Here is an 18,520-nt window from a genome sequence, read left to right as displayed (position 1 = left end):
AATAGTTATCTTTTATAAATGCAAATTGATCAGCAAACAGATGAAAATGTATGTAATTCAGCTGTGACTTACATTCTGAGGGCCTCACTCTGGTTGGCCTCTTGCCTCCTGGAGCCCCCTGGACGCAGAGTTAACAGGCACAAACAAACTTGCACGCCAACAACTGGCCAAAAAAGACACTGCTGCTCTCATCCTTAAATGGAGTAAACCAAGTGTCTTCCTGTGGTCAACCCCTCATAATTCCCGTTTGCGAGCACTAACAGCCACACATTCCCTTGTAAATCCAACATTTTTTCCTTATTCACTTCAGCTTTCTCTTACTGGTAGGACTCCTTCAGAGGAGGGTCAAAACGTCCACATGTACAAGTCACATTCCACTTCAAGTCCCTGCCAATAAGAAGAAGGATTGCATGAATCCACGACTTTAAGTCTCCTTTTTTTTTTTTTTTTTTTTTTTTTTTTTTTTTTTTTACAGAGCTCTGCTTTAATGCATGATTTTGGTGCGCTTGATTCAAGAGTTCTGGTTGACGTGTCTGTAGCTTTTTATGCTTTGTTTTATTTGATTTGTTCATTTGCAGGTGCTTGTTGGTTTGCATGTCTCGGGGGGGAAGCTTCTGAGGTTGTAGCTGATGGAGTACAAATGATGACCATGTAGTTAATAGCGGAGTGTTGCTGGGTCTGTGGCTAGATGAGGGCTGAACTGAGCCGAGTCGGTGAGGAGGGTGTCTAGTTAAGAGGTAACAATCTCCCTTCCTAGGTGCCTCCATCCCTTCTGTGCCTCAGCAGCTGGAAAATATTCTGAAACAAGAAACAGCAATCAGGAGGAAGACACACAAACTCAGAGACAGAACACAGAGAAATTCATCCAGGCTCTTAATTAAATCATGTACCGGACATAGGCAGGCAAAGCCTTACCTTGCCACACATACCATCTTTACTGCAGTTCTTATTGTCCTTGTCTGCAGCCTCCTCTTCCACCTGTAGAAAACAAACACAATGCAGGTATAAGTGAAGGACACGATGAAAGGCTTGTAATAGAGCAGGTTAGTAGATGCTCCTTACCTCCATCCTCCACTTCAGCTCACAGAAGACTCTCTCGAAGCACTCATGCATGTAGTTAAACTGAACATCAGCCATTCACGACAAATACAGAGAGAGAAACAGAAATTCAGAATTAAAAGACAAATTAGATTAATGTTGATAAGGTAATGTATATTTTCTTTTAAAGGAATGGTTTGATATTTTTGCAAATACACTTATCACTTAATGGCGAAGAGTTGGATATCGAGATTGATGCCACTCTTAAGCTTAAAGCCAGCACAAAGACTGGAAACAGGAGGAAACAGCTAGCCTAGCTTTGCCAATTGATAAGAAATGACATCTACCATCACATGTAAAGCTCACAAATTAACACGTTACATCTATATTTAATCCACACGAAAACTGAAGTGTAAAAGCACGGTCACACATCTGTGAAATACTACGGGAGGGAAGGGGAGAAAAACGTTTGCGTCTGGTGGCAAAGCAAATTCGGTGGAGTTGGAGTTGACCTTTTAAGGCGAATATCCCCTCGGCAGCTGATGGTCACTTGCCTGCATTGGTGTGACCATGCCTTAAAAAGGATATATGCAGATTTAGGGGGAGTTATGTGACTGTGACTATTTTGTGGCCGGGACCTTTAACTTCCTGGAGTCTCCGCTTGTTGCCTGGCAACTGCTCACAGCCAAGAAACAGTGTAACCGGCCAACATCTTGGTTTTTGTATGGATTGAACAAACAAGAGGTGAGCTTTAGATGTTTTGGTAGACGGACTGTTTTGTTTTTTTCTCAAGTCTTTATGCTATATTCACTATACAGACATGATGCTGGTATTGATCTTCTCACCTAACTCTCCGCAGAGAGCGAAAAAAGCACATTCACAACATGTCAAACTATTCCTTAAAATGAAAAAAGCAACTTTACTGATCGTGAGTATTTTCATTCTACTTTACTAACAAAAAAAAGCAGGTTCTGATGTTATGCAAAAGGAATTCAAACACTGAATATCCAGACACTTTTTAAAAAATTGATAAAGCTGTTATAAATGTTGCAAGTGGGTAAGAAAGGAAACTTATCATCTGAGTCATTCATAAATAGTTCTGAGCCGAAGACACAAAGGACAGGGAGATTACCCAAACCGATATAAATTTCCTTTACAGTATCATATTTTCCCCATGTAGTTCCAAACTTCCATAACATACTTATTACAACTGTATTTTCACTAGAATAATTTGAGTACCATAGCATATGTGTAATAATCTGCGTGCGATACTCACATAGGGTGTAAATATCTTGACCCAGCGTGGTTTCTTCTCTCCTCGTGCATATTCAAAGCAGAAGGCCATGCCCTCCTCATCTGTGTCCCACCTCTGCATCTCCCCCCAATCAAATGCAATCACCTGGTTCTGGAACAGCATTAAGGTTTTAGTACACTCCCTCCAATATAAATACAAGATGTGTACACACACACTAACAAACAGTTGACCCTTGCCTCGAGTGTCCCTTCCTCGGTGCAAGCGTGCAGCTTGAAGTGGTGGATGCTGATGGCTGTGATGACGTGGCCTTTGCGTCGGGAGTCGCAGGAACAGTGTGGGAAAATGATCTCATTGTAGCCCTCGCAATCCCTCAACAAACTCATATACTAATAAAGAAAGATTCAGAGGAGACAAGATAGTTATTTTGACTATATATGACAAAATGTAGTTGACTGAAGTTTAGACGCAGGATGCACTTTCTGATCTGACGTATCTACGCTTATGGCCAAAAAGCAGAGAACAGTCAGACACTTTAGTTATTCTCTGCAGCCAAACTGATCTGAAAACAGGTCGGGAGTGTTACCTGCTGGGGCAGGTTTCATTTCTCTGTAGAGAGGGTGATCTATCATGTTTCCAGACATTGCTTTCTCTATGCACACTTTACCTCCACAGTCAAACCTACACTCTCACCAACTTCCACACCTAGAGGACTCTGTACCTTTTCCACTTTGTTATATCCCACACAGTGACGGGAGACTTAACAGGTGGAAGAGAGGGGATGAAATTGAACACACTGAACGATAATGCGTAACTCTTTCTGCCTCTGTAAGCTATTCAGGAACAGTAGTAGAGCAGCTGTGTGGTGTGTGTCCATATGTGAGAGACTGACCATGGACAGCTTCTTCTGCTCAGCAAGCTTCTGCAGCTGGTAAGACTTCTGCTCTGCTTTTATGAAGCCTTTCTTCACATCATCAACAGCCTGCAAAGACAGGGGACACTATTAAAGCAAAAACCCACAAAAAAAAAAGCACATTAATACACACACAAGAAAGAAAGACAAACCTGGTGAAAGAAGTAGTTGACAGCAAGCTGGTTGTCATTGAGCAGAATCTCCTCTTCTGTAGTGAAAAGCCACTTGCGCAGGGTGAGGCAGGTTCCTGGGATGGCTGAGGTATAGTTCTGTACATACAGTTTGTGGGGGAACTCGTTGGGGGCCAGCTTACGCACTGGGGAAGAAAGAGGGAGAAAAAAGGGAATGAGGGAAGGAAGGAAAGAGAGTGATGTCCCATTCTTAAGTCTTGACATTCTACCTAGTTCATCTAAGTTTGTTGCTTTAAAAGCAATTTCTTAAGTTATTCAACCCATAGAAAGAATACCATTTAGCGTTAAGTGTCAAATATGTTAGATACAAGTTGCTTGATATTCTCATCTTGGCCATGCTGTAGAAAAATTTAAGAAGAAAAGAAAAAGAAAATCAACTGACAAACACAAGGCAAACATCATCTACTGAAACAATTAGGTGATAAAGCATTGGTAATCCCTTGACTTTTCCTTTGGCACCATCATCAGGTCAAAACAATCTTTTACCCGTGCAATACTTTGTTTATGACCATATACCAGAAAAAACTAATGACATTCTAGTTCTACATTATAGAACTCACATTAAATGTAAGAAAACACATCGTCAAGTCAACCATGATACTAAAAGGTAACCAGTGTGAAAAGGAAGAGGAAGGGTGGCGATTTCATCATCCGGTTTTTGCTCCAAGAATTCTTCCTCCAATTTGGAAAAAAAGAGACTTTGGAGAGCAGAAGGGATGCAAATATTTATGATGATTTATCTGCCACTAATAAAAAACATGGATGACTTTCTCCACATGACGGAGGGAAACAATATGCTTAACTTCCAATTCATTTTTTTGCTAAAAGAAACAATTCTGTTTTTTACTGCTACTGTATTGCTGCTTCTGACTTTGCAGTAACAGACAGAGCTCACAGTTTAAGGTGAATGAATTCAGTGGTGCTCCGTGGGTTGAAAATAACTACTTGTAATATAGCTTCACTTCACCTGTTGAAGTGACATAGAGGGAACATTCATGCACAAAAGGCTTTTAGGTATTGTATTTTAGACTATTTTGAAAAGGATGGCTGTTGAGAAACAATGATATGTCATTATGCAATACTGGCTACAACTAAAGAAAAAAATCTGTGTTTTAATCAAAGATGGGAAACATTTTCTCCAAGTAGAAAAGGAACATACACGCAAACTCAAAGCTCAATTAGTAAGTGTTCTTACTAACCAAAGGTGTGGTTGATGACCTCAAACAGAGCAAAATAGCTGGCTGTTACACCGTCCATCCCCAGTTTCATTACCACAGCCTGAGAGAAAAAGAGAGAGACAGAATGAGAGGGAGTTAACAGAAAAGGAAACAGAAAGAGTAAAACATTTGCGAGATAACTGTAATCAGTCACTGAGGCCTGTTTACCTGGTAGACCTGGTCTGTAGTAGAATTTTTGCAAACTCTAACGGTGAGCGTGGTTTTGTCGGGCATGGCTATTCTCAACTCCACATCTGATACGCCATTATAGTTCTTGTTCATGAGAGGGAGAGACAAACTGCATGGTGAGTCACAGGCATAAAACCCCAAAAAGATACAAACATGTAGTTCTTTTTTCTTTTTTACCTCGTCTGATTCAGACAGGAACTCCTGCATGATGTCACTTTCTCCAATTACCCGTACAGAGCACACTGCAGATAACAGACAAGATACATGAGGTAAAGATGTTTTTATGTGAAATTACTGTGGTTATACAATCCATACAATCAGTCATGCACTCTGGAGTGGACAGACCTTTCCACACTTTTCACCCCATTACTTAACTTTAGAAACCCCAGAAAGGAAGATACTAATTAGTCTCTGTCTGACCTTTCTCCAGGTATTCTTCGAGGCCTCTGCGTCGTGCGTCCAGCTGCTGCTCTGACAGGGAAAAGGGCCATTTCCCAGGCAGCTTGGGGAACGTAAAGTTGGCAAACTCCCTCTTCAGGTTTTGGTGTAGGATCACAAACTCACGGTAACGCTTGGAGCACAGCTGCCTGCCTGCCATGTACACATTGTATACCTGGAAGTGAATGCAGAGAAAAAGAAAAATGAAAATAAATGTCCCAACGCAATAACAGATAGTTAAAAACCAATCATTTTAGTTATTCATCCATTCATGCTTCCAAATTCAACTTCCTCCTCTCATTTAGTCGTCTATGAATTCATCCACAATTGCACCCACCACAAACTTTTCCTGGTTAAGCTCAGTGTGTTTGTAGCTCGGCACAGAAATAGGGACGGCCTGCTTGTCGGAGTAGTCGTAGCACGACTGGGCTGAAATGTCGTCTCCGGGATCCAAGCAGTCGGCCTCCTGGGGTGGGACAGACAGCACGGCCAGCACCAGCTCCCTCTCTCCAGCCCGGATCAGGTCCACCACCTGCTTGTGGGTCGCTCCCTCTACATTCACACCATTTCTATTGAAAACATGGAGGAAGAGATGGGATAGTTGTTGAGTTTCTTTATTAGTTCATACTGTTTGTATCTTTGGCACATTCTGTTTGTACAGGATTGAAATATACTTAAAGGGTTTACATATCCAAGAGTAAAAAAGTACAAGACACATCTCACAACACAAAGCAATAAAATATATTAGCAATAAAAACAACGGCCTCAAAAAGGGAATACACTTTAATCAACTCATATCTGACGCAGGAAAAACAACAATGAATAATTGTTTCACAAAGGTAGCATTGATACAGGACTATTGTATTCATACACTTATAATTCATCATAATTTTACATTGTAGGCTTATCTTAAGGAGAAATAGCAAAAAGCATTAAATTGTGAGAGCTCTAAATACAACACAAGTTCTGAATGAAATGGCAGAAAGTGAATAAAGAGTTATAAAGTGAATAAAGTGAATAAAGTGAATAAAGAGTTATAAAGTGAATAAAGTGAATAAAGAGTTATAAAGTGAATAAAGTGAATAAAGTGAAACAGCTTCTGTTTATGCGTTGCAGAGTGACAGAGGCTTTGTCCTCAAACTTCCCTCAGGAATAAGACCTTTGCTTTATGTCATTAGGAAAGCTGAGCATGAGTGTGTGTGACCTTTGGCAGGCATGTGTCAGAGGCATGAGAGTGCTGATGAGAGTGCTGTAGCGTCCTAACCTTTATTTAACTTTACTCAAAAATGCCACTGCATTACGCTCTCAGCATCACCTCTAGCTGTTTGTTTATGACACTATTTAAAACAAATTCCAGAGTAATTGGCAGGTTGGCAAATTAAGGTGTAAACCATGTCAGAGTGACGTTTAGTCAATAACATTATTCTGTGCTTTAAGTTTCGTGCTAATGTAATGGACTTTTGCAATTTAAACAGCAGTGTGTAAATATAGGGTGCTGCATGGATGACGGATTTTTAAAGGCCAACCCCAGAAGTTAGCTTCATACCGGTTCCCTCAGCAAAAAGCCAATGGAATTTTTCTGTTGGATTTTGGAAAATTGCTGAAAGTAAGCTCTGTGATAAACACAAGTTTATGATACTTCATCACAAATGAACATGTGAAGCATGAATGTGATCGCCAGAAGTAAAAAGCTAACATTAGGCCATAAACAAATTACACCAGGGTCACATGAGGGAGAGTATACGCAACGAGGCTGTGAAAGCAGACTAGTTGGCGTAAAGATATTTTGTAGTCTCATTTAGCCACTTTTAACCCCTTTTTAAGACACGTAAAAGCTTCATAATTCCCCCCAAAAGCAAAAATGTGCATAGGGAAATGGAAAGGGAAAAATTGGGAAATAGGAATTCAACTGTAATCTTAATAACACACAATCTCAAAACAAGGCACTTCATCTCATTGTTGCAAAAATGCTGTACATCCAATACTGCCATACTGAGTTTCTGCTTCTTGATTTGGATCATATATATTGAACTTGTGACTGACAGCAGATCTGTCTTGTCGACCATTATGTCATGTAAGGAGATAGCTTCCCATGAATGCGCAAGTAGTTAAAGGGAGGCTTCTGAGCCAGGGCGCATATAGAAAAGCTGAAAGATGATTATGTCGGTGAAAATAAGCAAAGACCGATAGGTGGAGACACAAGTAAAAACCATCTTGCAGGTGGGAGAAAGAACAAATGTTTCCTACAACAAAAAATACAGACTAAGCATTTTGGCAGCTCTTTCATTTCAGCAGCTTCATGACTGTATAATAAGCACCTGATGTAGTGCCCTTTGCACTTGCAATATCAGCACTTCTGAGCATCATAAATAGTTTTGAAGAGACATTTTACTGTGTGTCATATTTTCAGTTCTTCTGTATTTATAATTCACGGTAATAGTTAATTGATTTGTACATATCACTGCTGTTTTGTTGTTCTGTTTGTTGTTCTGTTTTGTTGTTCTCTTTGCATGCACATTGCACATTTACTTAGACTTCTACTTACTTACACTTAAGCACACGCAAAGACGCACAAATACTTACGCCAACCCTCAAAGCTAAATCTGCCACAATAATATACACTGTATAATAGACGGGGTATTTGTGTACATTTAGTTTATTAGTGTTTAACATTGCACACAGGCTTTATTATCAAGTGGGAGGCTGAAAAAAAGTTGTCTTGCACTATGAATTATTCGGCACCAAAGGTTCAGAAGCAGGAGCTGTTTGTAAATGTGCGAAGAAGTACTGATAGCTAGTATGTAAGCACTCCACTGTGGGCATACTTAGTTATTGTGTACAAACTGGGCCTTGTCAGGAAGGCAGAAAGGCTCCATGCACCAAATTCAAATCTTCAGCTACATACAACAATGAATGTGTAAAGATTTAGTCATATCGGGGCCTGTATTATCTACAGCATAAGAGACACGGGAGATAAGACTGTCTAAATCATTGCTAGTTGAAGCCAACACGGAGGCAGCATAAATTAGTGCAAATGGTTGGCATGAACAAGAATACAACCATTGCATTCATCACAATGAATAAAGTCAATAAGATACGAATAACAAACAGACTGAGAGGTTGTCCTGTGTATAAAATATACAAAAATGCACATACACACATATATCCACATGCTTGCACACAGAAATAACGGGGTCAACAAACTGCCAGGTTACTGCAGGCCATCCATCAACAAAGCAGTGTGCAAAAGCCAGCCAATGAGACACTGACTTTAAGACAGCAAAGCCAATCAGAATTGAACTGAAGGCATCCCTCCCTTTCTGCAACTGAAAAAACCTAGTTTTTTCCCCCCACACAAACAAGACACACTGAAGCTCCAGTACTGATGCTGCGCTGTGTGTGTGTGTGTGTGTGTGTGTGTGTGTGTGTGTGTGTGTGTGTGTGTGTGTGTGTCTCTCCATAGCAACAGAGCCTAACATCAGCAAGCGATCTCCATGCATACCAACGTACCAGTGAGGACAACCACCTCTATGATGAACACACACACACACACACACACACACACACACACACACACACACACACACACACACACACGCTCACAGATAGTAACATCAAAGCAATGCACGGTTAACCGAGCAGACTTAGTGATGCTGACGTCAGTGCTTTGCCTTGTATGCAGAGATATAACAAACTGGATCAAACACATGTAGGTGACTGGAGAATATGAGTGAGACGGGAATGTTTAATGATCCCTGACACACACACACACACACACACACACACACACACACACACACACACACACACCACCTTTCATTAGGGATGAACGGCTCCTCTGCCCTGCAAAACCAGTGCGATGGTGCATGCTCACACTGGCTTTACTGGTGGTCCACACACTGCTCCCAGTACAGGCAGCCAGTGGTGATGGGAGCATGTGTACGGTAACGACACTTAAACATGCGTTGAGCTAAGACAGGAGCCACTTACACCTCAAGGATCCGGTCCCCCTTCGAGATACCGGCTCTGTCCGCCGCTCCTCCCGGTAGGACGGCACTGACATGCTGCAGCGGAGGGTACAGCTCCCCGTTAATGCTCCGTAGTTGCCCGCCCTCGCTGACTTGTCCCCGGACATTGAAACCATAGCCCGAGTCGGACTTCACTATCCGGACGAGCCGCGGGCCTGAAGTCACGGTGGTTGCAGTCTGGCAGCCGCCGCCGCCGCCGCCGGTTCCCGGTGTAACGTCACCGCTACCGGAGCCGCTGCGAGAAGAAGGGCGAGGCAATGGAGGGACCGATGAACAAACCCCTTGCCCCTCGACGTCCGCCATATTTTCTATACTCTTTGTATCATCCACTCGAATTCAGCTCACAATAAATACCCCACAAACATTAGCTTGTTGTAGCAGCGGGCTAATCAGCTCGGCTAGCTAACCGACCGAGATCACCGGGAACAGCCGACAGAGTCCGATGATCCACGAGTCCGCCCCAGGATGCGTTCCATTTGGGTCACGGGTGTATCGGCTGGTTTCCTGGGAAGGACATATAATTGTATACAGACATGTGAGTCGGTCACTGTGTTGTCAGACTGAATTAGTAATGTAATAAACAAGTCTGACTGTCAGCAATTTGTGGCCAACCCCAAGTAAAATCAAAGGGTCTATGGGATAGGAAAGACATTTTTTTTCTTTTCTTTCTTTCTTTGTCTTTCCCAACTTCATGAAACGTCGAAAATAAGGACGAAATCTTTGTCTGGACTACTCACAAATTATCATCATATTAAGACCATAACTTGAGAATATGGGTCATTAGTACACTTTGTTTAAACGCCAAATAGGTTTTTACATTCAGTTTCTTAGTTGTAAAAAAAAAAAAATGCTTTTCCATAACTTAAACAGAATATATATATATATGAATTTTTGATTGAAGTAATTTGATTTTGTCACGTTCTGTTGTGTTGTTCTTTTTTTTACAATTTCATGACATTTGATAGATCAAACAATTACCCAATTAACCCAAATAATAATTGGCAGATTATAAGAATAAGTGTTGCATCCCTAAATTCAACAACCTTGTAAAAGAATGAATTTCATCATCCCAATGTCATGTGTTTTATAACTTCACATCATTGATCTTGCCTTTAAAGCAGTGTTACTAAATCTAATTATAAGAGATGGGCCTGCCATCCAGGCTGAATTATAAACTGTGCATGGGCAACTGTAAACCCAGACACCCAGGGTTTCCAAAAGCCATTTGTTCAATTTGTTTAAGTTTGTTTTACAAAATTTGGATTCATTTCAAAATGTCAGGGAATTTGCAAAACTCAAACAGTTTCATGCATTCTTACATAATATTAAGGCCCTGTCTTTTATGGGACCCTGTGTCCAAATCTAGTTTTGCTTAAATGTAATTTGATTTTATAATTTCAATTAAATCCAGTTTTATTCCAGAACAGGAGTTGGTTGGAACTGATTGGTTTCTTGGTGGAAATGAATGAAGCTGCTATGTATAGACTTCTTTTAGGAGGTGACATGGTTCATTCAAAGCAGGGTAGCCCCTAAACAGGGTAGTCCAGCCATGGCTCCTATTTTGTCCCTCTTCAGGGGCGAGGTGACAGCTGTGAGGCTTTGGACATCTATTGGTATTTTTTTTTTTTTTTTTTTTAAAGATTAGCCTCTTTTAGAGGTGTCCTAAATAATGCCTGGAATGGTAAACTTTTGGTAAAAAAGTCTCATCCTCTTTATTAGGCTAATTGATTCCAGGAACAAAAGACCAGAGGGAAATAAAAGGCATAGACACCTCAGAGAGAAATCTTTAAACACAAGGGGGCAGCAAAGCAGCATAAAGCATTTGTGTTGGACAACCCAGTGGTGAACATGAGAACATAGAACACAGCACACCTCAATTACTTAAATCTTTACGAACATGTGCACAAAGATTACTGCTTATGAGGTTTTGGAGATTTATTTTAGTTAGCCACTCTAGTTTTAAATTCATACTCCGCATTTTAAGGACCACATGAAGATTTAAAGCTGTATTATTTCTTGCTCTACGTTTAATGCATCCAAACAGTGAAATAATTGTGAACATTTCACCAATTGATGAATGATGTGTTGAGAGACATTTTAGATAGCATGTTAAATGAATTGGCAGACTATGATTTAAAGATGATTTAAAGATTTGTAGATGCACAGTAGAGATGGTCAGCTGCCTGAGTTTGAATGATATCTGTATTTTGTTTAGGAACACACTCAAAACATTCACAAAATGTGACAACATTTATTCATTTACTTTCTTTATTGGTCACTGAAAAATCCGTGATACACACTCCCAGTCAGCACAATTGAAGTCCTCCAAGCCAACATTATAACCCATGTGACCAATCTTTGGATTAAAACATCATACTGAAGGTGACGGCAAAAACAGTATACTCTTGGTAATTAATAACTCCATCACCGTCTTTATTCAGGTCTGAAAATAATTCGTCAATCGCCTCCTTATCTGGGACCTAAAGAAAGAAAAACAGAAGGAGTTGTAAGTGTAAAACATAAAGCATATGTCAAGCAGGCATTAACAGAAATTCTGCCAAAGTGCCCCCCCGAGAATCCTCGGTAGCTTTAATTTTCTGAATCCACAGCTATTTTATGATTATGATTATTACAATATTCAAATTAGAATTTCTATAATCTTACCATAGACATGTTTTTTCAGACGTAGCAGTCCACACACAAACCAAATGTCATTCATGCATCTCATACCACATTATGTCATATGTTAGGTATCAAGTATTTAGACCAGTTAAATGCAAAATGGTTATTGTTGTATTTCAATAAGGCTTTTAAAGAACACATTTCCACTTACCAAAATTGTACGAAAGCTTGTGTAAGTAGAGAGGGTGGAAGAGAGGGTTTTGAGAAGAGAGCACTGACACAAACGGTTTAAATAGAGGTTGACAACAAACGGTTTAAATAGAGGTTGACACCCTCTTTCAAAGACCCATCCCTCTCTGTCTTTTTTTCTTTCTTTCTTCTCCAGAAAAACATACAGACACATTGGAATGTACTCTCTTGCTTTCAATCACACATAATACCCCTTTCATTATAACAATGCAGCAAAGCTAAGAGTCATATTTGCAAAAGGATGTTCATACAAATATATGACTGCATGTCATGTAGTAAGTAATGGTGGTCAATATAATCTCCTTAGAGTCCCTATGACAAGGGAACATCACAAGCTCTAGATACACATCCATAACCTCAGTACATTTATTTTTGACTCAACCTGCAAAAAATATCTTCTTTATGTATTCACAGATATTGCCTGTTTCAGAATCAATTCCTTTATTAGTCAAACTAATTTAGCCGGCCTTGCAGGGTGGATCCAAGGTCCATAAAAAACTGCTGCAATAACTGCTGGAAAGCACTTATGACAACATGCACTAGTGCTGTCACTAAATCTAACTGAATGCAATTAGTTTATTGACGTTTAATATTTTGGTGGGAAATATAGCTATTTACACCACTACATTTGATCTCACAGCTGCAGTTTTTAGTTCATTTGTCACTTCTGACATTCCGAATCAGCGATACATACCCAAAGTTCCCCTTAACTTTTGCTTCTTGCTCAGTTATAGCCGTATCATCTTTTCTCTGTCCCTCAGGAGTAAATACTAAACTTCTGAGTGGGTCAACAGAGGAGCAAATTCGTAGTTTGGTGTGATAGGAAAGTCTGTAAAAGGCTTCCTAACAAATTCAATACATGGCATGACATCCCCACGTTTCACCCGTTCACATTCACATACACACTCATACACTTATGACAGAGGCTGCTATGCAAGGTTCCACCTGCCCATTACGATCTAAACTAATGCTCATTCACACACACACACACGCACGCACGCGCGCACACACACACACACACACACACACACACACACACACACACACACACACACACACACACACACACACACACACACACACACACACACACACACACAAAAAAAATAGCACAGATAAGAGTGAGAACTTCAACATTAAACAAGTTGTCTCTAGTCTGTGCATGCATGCAACTGTAGGTTGTTGCCAATATCATCACCTGCTATGTGGTTAAACCTCTGATGATTAAAGGCGTTGGTATTATTGTCACGGGAGACAGAGACACCAGTACAGACAAAGACAAAAACTTAGGCGTTGTCCAGAGAACACACTATGATTCACTGTTGGGGAATGTTTGCCAACAACAAATGTGCCAAACTCGTCTGCATATAGATCATGCTGTTACTTGCATCTAGTGCCATGATCAGGTCAAATTATTACATAAGCCTGAGTTTGTGTTTAATCTTAATTAACAAATGTTAGCATGCTTACATGCTAAACTACAATGGTAAACGGTAAACATTATACCCGATAAACGTGTTAGCATTGTCATTGTTTGCGATCAGCTAAAAGCCTGAGTGCCTAAGTAAAGCCTCAGAGAGTTGCTTGTATATTTTTTTTAAATCTGAAATCTGAAAAATGATTTTACAATAATAATAATAATAATAATAATACATTTTATTTGGTGGTGCCTTTCATGGCATTCAAGGTCACCTTACAGCATACAAACCCACTGTGCTAAGGTTGACGATTGGTAGAACCAGTAGACCTGCAGATAAAGACAGCAGGAAGTGGGAAGGGGTGTAGGTCTGAAGGAGGTCTGTGAGGTAAGTGGGGGCTAAATTGTGAAGAGCTTTGAATGTTAACAATAAGATTTTAAAGTTAATCCTTTGGGACACAGGGAGCCAGTGAAGTTGAATCAACATGGGAGTGATGTGGTCAGTAGACTTTGTGCCTGTGATAATCCGTGCTGCAGAGTTCTGGATGAGTTATAGTCGCTGAGTAAGTTTGTTTGGAATCCCTGCCAGGATCCCATTGCAGTAGTCAATGCATGATGTGACCAATGCATTGACTAGAATCTCTGTTGAGTGTTGTGTTAGAGCGGGGCTAATCTGGAGATGTGGTATGTGCTTTGTTTTTATTTTTACTCTATGCATTTGACAATTTAAACTTTTTTGCATGCACAAGTAAGCATGCACTGTAATAAACTTATGTTACTGTTCAGAGCAGGGCTCTTGTTTTTGTCAAAACTGGTTGCTGTTTTGTGCTGTGTAGCTGTGCCTCTCCCTTGGTAACACCAGAAAGTTTCCACTACAACAAAGTTGTTTATTGTGCGTGCATGTGTTTGTGCGCAAGAATGTTTGTTTGCCTGGAGCAGAATATTTCACAGAGGAAGCAGCTAACACTTCATTCTTTGTCGGCCTTGTTTTTTCATCTTTGGATTAAGTTTTATCTGTTTAGTTTAATGCAAAGTTATGCTATATGAACAAATTATTCACTTCCTGATTCCTGTAAAACCCCCAACAGCATATGCATTCAATTATTGCATTTTGATCCAAAAAAGCTTCCAGCACTAAGGCAGCTGCACTTGCAGAAGAGTGTGTCATAACCCTTTAGAGTTTATTATAGTCTTTGGGCAAAGGTTTGGCTGAATGCGTCTCTGGAGAGGAATGAGGAACTGGAGCTTAGTTCTCTCAGCAGTTGTGTTGTTTGAGAAAGAACACTGCTGCTACCACACAGATTGCTTTAAAATGAATTACCCTTGGACAGGAGGAAATGTGAGACCCACAGACACAATGGAGTTTGTCCCTGGGTAGGGTGTGTCCTACTAACTGCCTGAAGGGTGATCAAGTAATCACTCGAGTGGGGAATTGCTCAACTGAATTTTTATCTGTTCTAACCACAGTCTGAGGTGTTAGTCTATACTCAGAACTGAAGACAGATTTTGGGCAAGTCTACACTTGACATATTGAACTAAAACATGCATTTGCTTCTTTACACGAAAATCGGACAAGGTGCAGTCTGTTTATTCAGCTTGAAGTGGTTGACAGATTCATAAAGGCGGTGCTTTCAAACAAATAGATGCAGAACATCAGCTTTAGAGAGTTTTGTATGTGTCTGGTAGGGTTTCCTGGTCAATGAGTACTACAGCAACAAGACCGGCAAGAGACAATAAGGTGAAGACTAAACAGTAGATTGACAATAAAACCTTTGAACAAACAAAAACATACAAATGGCTTTTGTGACAATGCTGAAAACAGATGCTACTGCGTCATCCCCTGAGGCCTGAAGTGTCTATTCAATATTATCTGATTTTAAAATAGCCTGAAGTCTATTCTGATATGGGCTTCTTTGATCTTTTTATGGCAATCACGAATCGAGGGATATTAGTTGATTTATAGCTACACACAAGGAATATCTTTGCAAAATATGTTAAAATACATTGATTTATGACTATTTTTAGTTCAAGTGAGTACGTTTAAACTTCTTACACTATGAGAGAAGAGGAAATGCTGGTATGGCCAACAGTGTGCTGGCAGATGCTTATGTCTTACATTCAGTATTTCAGCACACTTGCTCCACCTGGCAGCCAGGCAGAAGAATGCAGTGCATAAAGCATGGATGAGCAATGGGTGTGGCTGATTTAGGAAGAGGTGAGGACACAAAGGACTTCAACGGTCCCTCTACTATAAAAAGAATAACAGCATTGAATCACAAAATGTCCTCTATTGTTACATTACATTCTGGCTAATCAAAGCATCTTAACAGTGTACGCAGGTTAAGATTATATTGTCATGACCTTAGTTGATAAATTAGATGCTAGAACTATTGAGACATTTAGATTAACATGGTGACACTTTAAATAGGGTTTAATTTCTTTACATTACTGCCTGCTGCATAAATGTAGGTACTGACAGTTGTTTCAGCCAATCACAATTGTCCTGCCTCACAGGGAGGCAGGACAATCGCAAAGGAGAACCAATAGAAATTTCTAGACAGGCAGGCATGAGAGTGGGATAACACTCTGTGGTTTTGACAAAAATCCCCTTTAAATTCAGCAAAAGCTTAAATTTGTATTAAAAGCGGTATGAACACATTGTCATTGTTTGTGGAAATGTTTACTAAGCAGAGCAAATGTAATAATCAAACTTCTGAAGGGATTATTGGGCAACAACCAAAAGTAAATACAAATCAAAGAGTTTAATGATAAATGTATAAAGAAATATGCCGGCTGTTTTTTTAAAATAATAGTTGAAAAGCCATAATTCCCTTGTGCCTTGAGGGATTGGAAATGCCATCATTTTAATCTACAATTGTGGGGTTTAATTCATGTGATTTTACAAAAATACACTGTAAGAGGAAAAGACAGAAAAGACAGCGACATAGATATTTGAAGTGACTTTTATGATATGGAATATATCTGATATAAGTCCAAGTTTAAAATGTTCACTGAGGAAGCAGTGACAGTGATATGCGCTCTGGAGAAACCCGGCAGGTGATGTCTGTTGAATGTTTGATGAACCCACGCTTGTTTCCTCCCACAGCAGTGACATCAGATACCCAACAACAGTGTAGACCAGAACAAATCAAACTTCATTGCTTTTATTTATGTTCAGCAAAATATTAATGGAAAGTTCTTCGAAAACCTGTTGACAGAGGTTCTAAGGCAGCAAATATCACATCTTGAATGCACTTTTAAAACAGAAAAAATAAGCTTTATGTGAATGATGGATGTGCAAAACAGCCTAATAAAGCAACATCTGTTTTCAAGGTCAGATGTGTCACATATAACATACACTGTAAATGTCATATGTAGGAAATATTTTTAAATATACTATGATGATACAAACATTTTAAGGATTTTTTCTTCAGTCTTCTTGTTCACCTTCTTGTTCTTTCCCCTTGCCTTTCTTGCAACCCTTGCCGGTCTTCTTGTGGTAGTAGCATTTTGCCAGGTCACACACACACCGACAAAACTCTCGGAAGTTAACCTCGCCATCGTGGTTTTTGTCCAGCATCTCCATGGCTTCCTCAATGTCACCTGCATTGATCTTCTCCTGGAGAACACATCCTTACAGTTAAATCACATCATGAAGTGCACAAAAGCACAAGCTGTAAGAAAGAAGCAGGATATTGCATCTATGAACAGCAGTGCATGTCATGTAAAGTGAGTGTGTTCAGGCTCTTACTTTTAACTCAGGACTTTGTATTTCTTGCTCCAACACCTTCTTCAGCTCCTCTTTGTTTAACTGCCGTTTCTTGCCTTCATCATCAGCATATTCCAGAAATATATCCACAATGTTTGTGATGACCTGGTCCAAACGAGCCATGGCTGTAGCTGGAGAAACAGATTGATGTGAGTAATTAACAGAGAGGCAAGAGCAAATACCTTTAAAACATACTGTATTAACAGAAATTACATTTATATCATGAATTTATTTATTTACACGAATGAATCATGTGAGCATAGAGTGTAGGGGTCAGAATCAACACAATAAGGTGCTTGACTAATTGCTCAGAGCACTGAGTTAAGCTTAAATAAACACCATGACATAACTCTCAAACATTTCCATTACATATTTTGTGCTCAGCATCTGAATTAAATGCTACTATTTCTTTCTTTCCTGCCTGCCCTGACAACTTGCTTTTCATCGGGACTCACCTTAGAGTTCACGTTCCCCGGGTGAAGAGAGATCACGTCCGTTTGACCAGCTGTTCCAGCTGAGACTGTTGTCAGACTGAGGGGAAAACCTCATCTATCAAGACCAGCAGCACTACTTATGAACACACACACACACACACACACACACACACACACACACACACACACACACACACACACACACACACACACACACACACACACACACACACACACACACACACACACACACACACACACACACACACACACACACACACACCACGTCAGCAGTGATCACGCACTGGAAATTTCCCCCCCGCCATTCCACCCAAACTTGCTCCACGAGAGGTATGCCATAGTAAAGAAAAAATAAACTAAAGATGTTGGTATTGTATGGGGCAAATGGCCACCATTGATGACATTGTGTGTATGTGTATGTGTGTGCGATTTGTTAAACAGTTGCCATGGATGATCTAAGATGAGCCTCTTCATTGAGGAGCTGCTCAATGTAGCCATCTGGAGAAAATATGTCAGACTGAGTGGAAAGTTACAGTGAGTGGATTTAATCCCCACCCAAATGTTGAGTTTAAAGGCACAGCCATATTTGTGTGTGTCTGTTTGTTTTTAAGCAATTTGTCTCCATGGGCATCTTGTCTATCCTCTTTGGCCATAAAGTTTTGCAAATGTTCTATATAAATAAGGCTGCATGGAATTCCCTCTGGTCAACTCTTAAGAAGTTTGTAAATATCATGAAACTGTT

The 18,520-nt window shown here is 40.1% G+C and overlaps 2 protein-coding genes across 3 annotated transcripts; both read right to left on the bottom strand.

Annotated features, from left to right (window-relative positions):
- Window positions 1-448: 448 nt before the first annotated feature.
- snx27b (sorting nexin 27b) lies at window positions 449-9,794 on the bottom strand. 2 transcript variants are annotated; one of them, XM_054621525.1, is made up of 13 exons: window positions 9,229-9,794; window positions 5,576-5,807; window positions 5,221-5,413; window positions 4,978-5,042; window positions 4,780-4,884; window positions 4,594-4,672; window positions 3,356-3,519; window positions 3,183-3,272; window positions 2,530-2,679; window positions 2,315-2,443; window positions 1,063-1,122; window positions 916-978; window positions 449-798 (listed from the first exon to the last, which is right to left on the bottom strand). In XM_054621525.1, the coding sequence occupies exons 1-13, from the start codon at window positions 9,567-9,569 to the stop codon at window positions 754-756; spliced, it is 1,716 nt and encodes a 571-aa protein (XP_054477500.1). In that variant the 5' UTR covers window positions 9,570-9,794; the 3' UTR covers window positions 449-753. The 2 variants fall into 2 exon arrangements, with proteins under 2 accessions (XP_054477500.1, XP_054477499.1); XM_054621524.1 differs by having other exon boundaries at window positions 930-978.
- Window positions 9,795-16,703: 6,909 nt separating this feature from the next.
- On the bottom strand, window positions 16,704-17,892 carry s100w (S100 calcium binding protein W). The gene is made up of 3 exons (XM_054622403.1): window positions 17,779-17,892; window positions 17,306-17,454; window positions 16,704-17,173 (listed from the first exon to the last, which is right to left on the bottom strand). Exons 2-3 carry the CDS (start codon window positions 17,444-17,446, stop codon window positions 16,985-16,987), a joined length of 330 nt encoding a protein of 109 aa, XP_054478378.1. The 5' UTR covers window positions 17,447-17,454; window positions 17,779-17,892; the 3' UTR covers window positions 16,704-16,984.
- Between the last annotated feature and the right edge of the window lie 628 nt (window positions 17,893-18,520).

This window comes from Anoplopoma fimbria, chromosome 20 (genome assembly GCF_027596085.1).
Source record: "Anoplopoma fimbria isolate UVic2021 breed Golden Eagle Sablefish chromosome 20, Afim_UVic_2022, whole genome shotgun sequence".
In the NCBI taxonomy this organism is placed as follows: Eukaryota; Metazoa; Chordata; class Actinopteri; order Perciformes; family Anoplopomatidae; genus Anoplopoma; species Anoplopoma fimbria.
This window is presented reverse-complemented; position numbering and strand designations above follow the sequence as displayed.